This window comes from Atta cephalotes (genome assembly GCF_000143395.1).
Source record: "Atta cephalotes unplaced genomic scaffold scaffold00006, whole genome shotgun sequence".
Lineage (NCBI taxonomy): Eukaryota > Metazoa > Arthropoda > Insecta > Hymenoptera > Formicidae > Atta > Atta cephalotes.
This window is the reverse complement of record NW_012130070.1, coordinates 2,988,567-2,998,704: the sequence shown is the minus strand read 5'-3', so window position 1 is coordinate 2,998,704 and position 10,138 is coordinate 2,988,567. Positions and strand designations below refer to the sequence as shown.

The 10,138-nt window shown below is 27.8% G+C and overlaps 1 protein-coding gene across 1 annotated transcript in view; it reads left to right on the top strand.

Moving 5' to 3' along the window:
- The first annotated feature begins 7,952 nt into the window (after nucleotides 1-7,952).
- LOC105626666 (paired box protein Pax-6-like) overlaps nucleotides 7,953-10,138 on the top strand; it is a 23,990-nt gene continuing 21,804 nt past the window's right edge. Inside the window, exon 1 of the mRNA XM_012207959.1 lies at nucleotides 7,953-8,025. Coding sequence (XP_012063349.1) covers nucleotides 7,953-8,025 — 73 coding nt within the window. The remainder of the gene's footprint in view (nucleotides 8,026-10,138) is intronic.

Sequence of the window (10,138 nt, the reverse complement as noted above, 5' to 3'; positions counted from 1 at the left end):
ATCTCCTGAATATTATAAAATTATTAAAAAGTTGGCATCTAAGGGACACTTTGAAAAGTAAAGAATATTGAAATTTCTTTAAGTATATCATGGCCATGCTCAATTTTTAAGATGTTCCCTATCTCGAACTTTTTATTAACATTATCATATTCAGGATGTCAAAATAAAAAAAAAACGCTATTCCTTTTATATCCTTTTTTACATCTTTGTGAATAAAAATCGGTCTTTTTTTAACATTCTCCTTTGCGCATTGCATATTGGGTTGTCCGGAAAGTTCGTGCCGATTTTGAAGGAAAATGGAAACGCAGAAGATTTAAATTTTTAATTTCATTTATTATATTTAAATCTTTTGCGGCACAAACTTTCCGGACGATCCAATATTTGCATCTTGCAATAAAGTATGCATATAAATCAATAAAAAGTATTTTATATTAAAGTAAAAAGATTTCAGTAAATTTTTTTATATATTTACTTGCAAATATTTTGTATAGATGACTTTTGTGAAAGAAAAAGAATAGGAATGTATAGCATTACTGCCTATTGTATCAGTTTTGAGATCCATTTTGTCAGATGCTTATTTTTGTTTTTACAAAAAAAATTAATTATTACAAACAGTATTACAAAAACCGTTATATTATTTAATACAAGATACTTTCTAGTTTGTATTTATGTTTTCTAAAATTTTATTTTTAGTTTTTAAGAAATATTAGTTAGTAGTAATTTTAAGAAATATTGTTCAAAAATAAAGTGATATGTTGGTATCAGTGTTGATCTTCTTTTATACAATATATATTATAAGATCTTGTATTACTACCTTCTTTCCCGATCTGTAACTTAAAGCTATAGTAATAATCAAATAAAAACAGTTTGGCAGCACACGAGGATGAAATTGTTATTTAAGTTAGTTTAGACGAATGTATTATTGCAAAAAGTTATACTTTGATATGACTATTTTTCGCATCGTTAATTGTTCTTATGTACACTTCTAAAATTATAAGATCCATTTATTAGTAGACATATGTATAGTCAAATGGTAAAGTTAATCTTCAACAGTGTAACGCAATGAGATAATGTCCCAAATTGACGCAAGTTTTCTTTTAACAACATAAAGGAGAATAAAACTAAACGCTGATTCTCTAAGAGAGGACAGGATATCAAGGAAGTCGTTATTGGCCCTTGAGGCTATGCCGCGTATTGTTGTCGCCGGATGAAACGAAGAATCACTCAATTTTATGAGATAAACGAGGCGAAAAGACCACGCGGATAAGTAATGCATATAGTTCAGATTTCGATGGTCAAAGGGAATAAAGAGCTTAAAAAATTGTAAGCACGTGTTGAAATGGAAATAAAGAGACTAATTATCTACTTATAATTCTATTATACAATTCTATTATACAATTATGTCTATTATATCAATATCTATTATAATGTAACATAACATACATAATATAACATAACACAACATAATATAATACAATATATATATTTATATTAAATAATAATATCTATATTATATTGTATTACTCTATAAAACATACCTAACAAATTTGCATAGAAAATATTCTTAAAATTAAATTAAATTAAAAATAAGAATTTGATCGCTTGAGTTAAAATATACCAATAAAAATCAAATTATATTATTAGTATTATTGTTTACATTACAAAATAAAATAAATTCTTTCTTTATTAGGCTTTTGTCGTAATAAAATTAATGATTAAATTTGAAATTTTAATTATCTAATCTATGATTGTTAATTAGACCAGTCAATTTTAAATTATTTTACACATTATTATCGAAAGGTCTTAAAAATTTCTATAGCAGATTATACGAACTGGGAATTACTATGTACATTTTTTTCTTGTCTTTTAACGAAAACGCTTTTTGCGATATTTTCAGCAGATGGACATTGCCTCTTTTTTTTTATTGTTAAGGAAGTAGATCACTTTCGGAGATGACAACAACGCGATTTAGCAGACACGGGAAGGTCGCCACGCGACGGCGACAAGGGGTGGCGAAGGGGTTTGCGCCGTTCTTTCGTTGTATATCAGGGGCGTTGCGTTATTGGCCCCCGAGGCGCAACCAGGCTTTGTCGGTTGGCACGCTGATCGTCGGATAAGCCCGAGCCCCAAGAATTGCTGACTTTTGTAGGATAAACGGAGTAAAGAGAAAGATAGAGAGAAACTGTTTCACGCGCGCAAATGTATACGGCAACGTTTTATACATCTCGGCATGAATCCGCGCAAACGAGGAGCCGAACGGTGTCGTAATCAGTCTAGATATGCAAACGTATGAAGTCATTTAATTTTTGCTCACTTAATTCGCGGAAAATGACTCCGTGTCTTTATTTACGATAGGAGTTGAGAAGCAAAGAAATCGTGTGTTATAAGGATTAAAGTTTTTCAAAAAGAGATAAGTTTACGATGAGTGCATTAAAAATCTGTATAATGCATTCCTATGCTGTAATTACGTAAATCTTTATGATTCTATAAGTATGATTTTTCAACGTGCTCGTTACTGCAAATTGCTGAAAAAACAGTCATAAATCGTATTTGTGCGATATGAATAAATGTATGTGCACTTAATTTATTTAGTAGACATTGGAGTGAATAAATTTCTTTGAAATTCAAATCTAGAAAGTGAAACTATTTGAAAAGAAATTATATTGCAATTATTATCTTGCAATTGTATCTTAATGATTTGCAATACAGTAATATATATTTCAGAAAAATAACAAATCTGCAGAACTATGATGATAAATATATTTATTGATTCTTAAATTATTAACGTCCTTCTAACTTAACTAAAACTATAATGTATGAATTCTTTAGAAATACGCAGAAAATCTTTAGAAATACGCAGATTGAAAATTTTAAGATCTTAGAAAAATTTTTCAGTCCAGTTCCTGAGAAAATCTGAAATTTTGGAGATTTTGTTAATACATATTTCTACATTAAACTAAGTCATGCGAATAATCTTAACATTTGAAGCATCAAAATCGGAATTTTTTTTATTAATTCTTTGAATTTTTCAAAACTATTAATTGCAGATTGCCGACAACGATTGCAAGGGATTAATAGAATTATTTTTTTTGCACAATATTTCTATAGATTTCCACAGATATTTAGTTTGTCAATATTATTCTATATTTCCAAAAAAAATCTTGCATTTTCAAATAATAAACTATTGTATATTATTATGTTTTAAATTTGATTTTTGGTCAATGTTTATTTTAATAAAAATAATTTATTGTGATAAATTAAAAATGTTTCTTTATAATGATTGATAATGATTGAATATTGATAATGATTCTTTATAATGATTTATAATGATTGAAAGCATAAATGCTTTAAGAAATATATAATCAGATTTGCATTCATACAGTATATAAAATAAATTGTATTTTCAATATTTATACATGCATATTATGATAATTTGATGATATAAATATCATGTATGTGATGATATAAATATCACTCCCATGATTTTATTTGAAGGCTTTATTAGTCATATCGGAGTAGCACTTTGAGAAATCTATTTTTTATCGTCACAACAACCGAGTATCGATACCATATTTGCATGATAAAGCCGCCTATGAGGCAAGCAGAGACGAGATCGGACACCCACGCCTTTATACAGATGGCGACAAACATTCTGTATGACCAAATCAATGCAGAGATCCGATACCTCGTTTTATCGAACTACCAAGTCGCATGGATTCGCTACAAGACAAACTGTATTGATAAATCTTCAACGAAGAAATTATTATTATGTTCTTCAAATAATTTTCAATATTCGACAATTTCTTCGGCAGAATATTAGACTATTTTTTGAACGCTGTTGAAATACATGACACCAAAAAATTTGCGATGTAAAATTTAAAAAATTACAATTCGTAATTTATGGTAATGTATGAAATTTAATTACTTCTTTTTTAAATTAATCTTATATAATATTAGATATTATCTAATTGGTTTAGAAAAAGCAAATTCTCACTGTCACAATGAAATGTCATGATTTTTATGTCATCATTTTTAGACTATTATTGATTTAGGATAATTTTCATTCAAAAATATTTCGGTCAGATGAATTAGTGAACTAATAAAATGCCGAACAATCTTAGTTTTAGGGTCGGAGACTTTTGACTTTTCTGAATGTGAAGTGTCTCATCCAAACGGAAGAAGGAGTGATTTTAAAAGAACATAAATATTTTATCTCTTTTGCTATATGTGCAAAGTATATTTCTATATATATATATACATCTTAGCCGAATACTTGTTTTTTTTTCAAATCACTCAAAATTTTTTAAAATTTATCAAAACCTAATTTGTTTTTTTTTTAAGTATCCCGAATTCTGGATGTGAAATTCAACACTTACAGGAGTTTTGAAAAGCTTCATAAAAAAGTCTCCGTCTATCTTATTTTTCGTAGATTTACACTCACAGAGAAAAACATAGAAACAATTATAAAAGCTTTTTTAATCTTTTAACAACTATAAACTTTTTAAAAGTTTTAGAGTGAATTTCACTCTAAAGAGTAAAAACTTACTCTTAAAAAATAAAAAATTGAACCACACTTTTTCAAAACTGACTTAATTTTCACTCTTTAGAATGAGATTTTACTCCAGAGAGTTTAAAGAGTACAGGTGACAATTCATACAAGTGTTATATGTAGAATTAAAATATATAGTTGAATAAATTAATATACGTCAATGAGTAAATAAGTAATTTAATTTTTACCATCTTGATTCTTAATCTCTATGGATGGCTTGGTTAAGGTGAATGTATGTTTGCTTTGAACAGGGTATTGAAAGTTTTTGAAAGTCAGACATTTATGCATTTACTCTTATCATTTGACTATTAATTGCTTTTTTCGGAATCGTTCCGATTCCAATTTTTAACTTTGACGACATCAGTGACTTCTCATATTCATACATATACTGACTATTTCATTTAATTGTTAAACATCTGATTTTATATCATGTGAAACACAATCGAAGTGAGTTATGTATTAATCTGCCAAGCATTAATCTGCTTGGTGAGTTTTTTTTATTGAAGCGACAATTCTGCTTATATATTCTGTATTATATTACTTTGTGTTATATTACAAATTAATCATATCATTTTTATAAGATTATCGAATTCACCAACAATTGATCTTCCGATCGTTTGCGAGTAATTTCGTATATACTCAGTAAAGCACTCATCGCACAACATTTTTCTATGCTTTTATTACTTGTTTCTCAATATATAATACTTATGCTTTCTTATGATATTTGAAGATGATTGAAATTAACCACAGAAACATGTTATATTACGATTATTGCTCTCACTTAATTTAATTATAGCCGAATTTTATATCTTAATTTTTTAACAGTTATTTATACAATCTTTAAACTGACTTTTACATTCTCTTTTTATTATATTATTTATGTAACATCAAGAGTCTTTGTATTGATTAATTTATTTTCAATTTTTTAAAGTTATTGTTGAGTTTAAATCGTGAATTTAAATACATTTAAGAGATCGAAGAAATAATATAAGAAAATAGGAAACACCCAGTGCTAGATTAAGTGCTATATTAAGTTTTAGATATCTTCTGTTAAAAAATCAAAAGAAAAAGAATTAAAGGTTCCCCTTAAACTCCTCTTTACCCTAATAAAAATAATTAAAAAACATTTTAATTGTTGAGAGTAAAATTAAGATTATTTATTAGTCGTATATATAATTAAACTACTTTATAGTTCCAATAATTATAAAATAATTTATTTAATTATGTATATTAATTTTATACAACATAGTTGTTACCTTTATATTTTTTTTGCCATCGCTATATGTCTTTCTCTCTGATCTGAGACGAACCTTACAAAATATTTCTTGGAACCGTGTTTGTGTGTTAAGCCCATATCAAACTGACTTTGCAGACCGATCCAATTACTAAGTTTGATTGTTGATATATAATATCATATATAATCAATCATATATAATGAATCAATTTTATTGGTCGCCATTATAAGTCGGCAGAGTTTAGAATTGATTGGTGTACATAGTTGATATATAGTCTGGGCTTTATATGCCTGTCTGTTGTGCGTGCGCGATAATTCGAAATGTTTCCAGGTATTTTTATCACTAATAATGCGTTATCCATTTTTTGTATCTTAAAAACAACTTAATATAAGATAAAATCTAGAAGAGTAAAATATGTTTTTAGAAATATTTTATAAATTTTATACTTGAGGTTGCGCGCGCGTGTGTGTGTGTGTGTGTGTGTGTGTGTTACACTAAAAGCAACAAAAATACTTGAAAAAGTTTCGAGCTGTCTCATGGTGTACAATCAGAAAGTGAGTTAGACAAAACAGGTCCTAGTTCAGAAGAATACTTGAAGAAGAATCTCTTAGAGAATCTTTTCGACAATTTTTCCAAGAATACCTATTGTCTTGAGCAACATAGAAATAATCTGTAAAAGATATGAATTTTTTTTCAATAATTAAAGACTTGATAGTAAAATTTATTATATTATGTTTATACCATTATGTAATATTTATCTGTTTGTCAGTGTGTAACATAGTTATTGCTTTCTATGCTCTTATAAATTTATTACTAATAAACTGCTCAGATTCATGAATTGTTTAAGAATAGAGTTATTTTCCAAATGAATATAATTTTATTTTTTTTATGATAAAAATGAGCTTCAGAAACAAACAAATAATTAGACCAACAAATAAAAACTAGTCCATGAAAACATTAAAATCAAAGAAAAAAAAGGATTACAACTAGCTTTTTCAACAAATATAAGATATAAGAGCATTTCAACTGAATCTTCCTCAACCAATTAATAAATTGTAGTAGAGATTTAAAAAAATGAAAATTAAAACGAGGAAATTTAAAGAAAAAGATTATAAGGATGCATTGTTAGACCAATGAGTAAAACGATATCAATTTTTAAATTCAAAATGTTATCGTTTCTTTTTATCACTTTTATTACAATGCTCATTGCTTACTTTCTGTCTTTAAAAAAATAAAGTGTTATATATAATATTTTATACTTTTTTTTACTTTTTTATAGGTAACAATTCTACATAGCAGCGTGAATAAAATCGAAATATAAGATTCTTAATTGAAAATAAAATTATGCAACGCGACACATTGTCATTAAATTATCCATAATCGATAAAATTTGGCATCTTTGAAAAAGGAAAAAGGATGAAAAAAATCATGTAAGAAAATGATAGGAAGAATGGAAAAAACAAGAAACGGAGAAAAGAAAATGATATGGAGAACACATGGAGCAAAGAAAGAAGATAGAAGGAACGAAGAAGATGAACATCAGCCGATGGATCGAACATAGAAGGAGAGGAAAGGGTTGAAAGAGTGAGAAGAGACGGCAAGAGGGCGGACGGACAGGGAGGGAGGGTGAGACGGGTAGGGGAACCAGAAAAAATCCGGGGATTTACGCGGAAAGGGCAAAATATTCCCCGCCCAGGCTTCATTCAGCCTCCGATTACGGGGTGGCTTTGGGTGAAAAGCATGCGTTCCCATTGGTCGAGGGGCTAATATGGCGGTGTTAGGGGTTGCAAGGTGGGGCTGATGTACGCGATATTAAGGGCTGCTTTCATGTCCGACGAGCCAGTGCGTGGTGCGCCGTCGATTGACGCATTTTGAGTCGTGAAGGTGGAGAACGACGTTCGGCATCCTCCTGTCTCTCCTCATTCCCTATCTTTCTTTCTTTCGTTCGCTCGTTTCCTTTCGTGTATGCTCTTCCGCCTGAAACGCATTCGACGGAGGCACACGCGACTCGGCGGCAGATTCAATTTGCGCGCGTGTCATCCGGGAGAATCTATGATTTGCCAGTGATTTTCGTGGGTCAAGGACTATCATTTAATAGTGCGATTTATTTGCAAATCGCGGGAGCTTACGCCAGTGATTTTCAAAGAAGAACGCCATTTACTTCAGATATGGCCCAGACTTATAATCAGAAGAAAAATGTGTACAGCATCGACCAAATATTGGGTCATGACAAAGATGGAGGTAAAGTATCTTTCTTTTTTCTATCAAAGAAATACGCGCAAGTTATTTTGTGTATTGTATGAGTAAATGAGTATTGTATGAGTAAATTTTGTGTATTGTATGAGTATGAACCATTTACAGAATTCTGTATATTCTATGTTGATTAAAATAAATTTTTATGAAACGTTTTTTTTATTAATAGAATAACAAATAAACATATACATGTTTCATTTCCATTAAATCAAAATATTGAAATTCTGTATATATAATATTTTGTCACTACTTATCTACATTATATGTAATTATAATGAAATTTTAAGAAATAAAAAAAAATGGTTGAAGTAAGATTAAATATCTACAAATGTAAATATCTACAACGTAATAGCATAATTTTAATTTTTTCATTGACAAAGTTTTATTGTAAAAGTTATATTTGTAAGCATTATTACTATATAATCAATGATGATTTTAATCAGACATTCATTATCTAACTTTGTTTTGACAAAATTTGATTATAAAAAAATCGTTTCTAAGAATTACTGCAATAATTGATTATGATTTTAATCATGAACATTTATTATCAATAAATTATTCTAGTCTTTTTCGAACCAATTGTTTATCATTTCACATTATATAAAATATTATTTACATAGAAAAATAATACCTCAAAATATATTTAATTCGAAAAACATATTTAATTCATTACATAATGTCTTTAATTATTTTGTTTATTTAACTTTTTTATTTCTCTATTGTTTCTATTGTTATACAGATTTTAATTTTATATATATAAGTATTTTCTTTTTAATTATTTGTTAACCGACTAATTATATATTCAGATTAAAATTTACAACACGTTTACTATGATAAAACAGTCATGTCTTCGTTTACGTAACGAACGTGTATGATCGTAATGACCGTAAGATCGATAAACTTCACTCGCTTTCGGAATATTTGACTCGTTAACAAGGAAGTCCGTTACAGATTTTATTATCTCGATACCACACATAAAAAAGAGTGGCCACGCTTTTTTTTCATTGTAACAAAGTAGGTTATCTAGAGATGAGCAAACACTGATCGAATAAATAATGAATTAATATAGAGAGTACAAACTTTCATTTAAAATTAGAAGATATTATTTACATCATATAAGATGCAAACAGAATACTTATTAACTTTCGATTTGTTTATAAGATAGGGGTTATATTTAAGACAGCTTTAATAAAATTTTCACATACCTACGTTGCTCATTCATTTAACTTATATATCTATCTTAAAGTGACACATTCTGGTAAAATGCGATTATTATATTTGCTTTTTTTTGTCACTACATCTGGACTATATTAAACATTTTTTTATCTCGCTTTCGTCAAATTTTAAATATATGTATACTTATTTATTTCATTTTAAATACAACGAGTGTATATTAGTTCAGCCATAAAAATAGGCTTCTTAAGGCTTTATAAGAATGTACTATATAATAATTCAAATGACAATTAACTCGTTCTTTATTATTAAGTTATTAAAGATGACCTCGTTTTAATATATGTATATGTAAGTAAACAGATTCTTTATAAGTATAGTTTAATATAGATTTATTTATTCTTTTTTCAAAAGTATTAATAGAAATTAAATATATATTTAATAAATTATTAGTACAAAAATAAATATTTGTAGTTTATATAAATAACAATAAATATATTTATTTCAGTATTATCGTTTATATTTTATAATTAATTTCTGTTAATAATATATTTTTGAAAAAAAGACTACATAAAGCCCTATTAAAATATGTATCTGTAAAGAATCTTATATATACAAATATTAAAATAAACTCATCTTTAATAGCAATTTTGAACTTTTAATGTTAATTATCTATTTTATTTTCCTCGAAAAAAAATTTATAGAGAATTCTAACATTTTTGTCGTTATTTTTCCAGAATTTTATTGTTTGTAAAAAGAGAATGTACAAGTGTGTGCAAATAATAAGTGAAAGAAAAATACGAAATTTATTTTAATCGAGAGAGAGAGAGAGAGAGAGAGAGAGAGAGAGAGAGAGAGAAGAAGAGAGAGAGAGAGAGAGTAGTAGTAAGTAAATTAACGTAGANAGATTAGAAGTAGTTAACGTTAACGT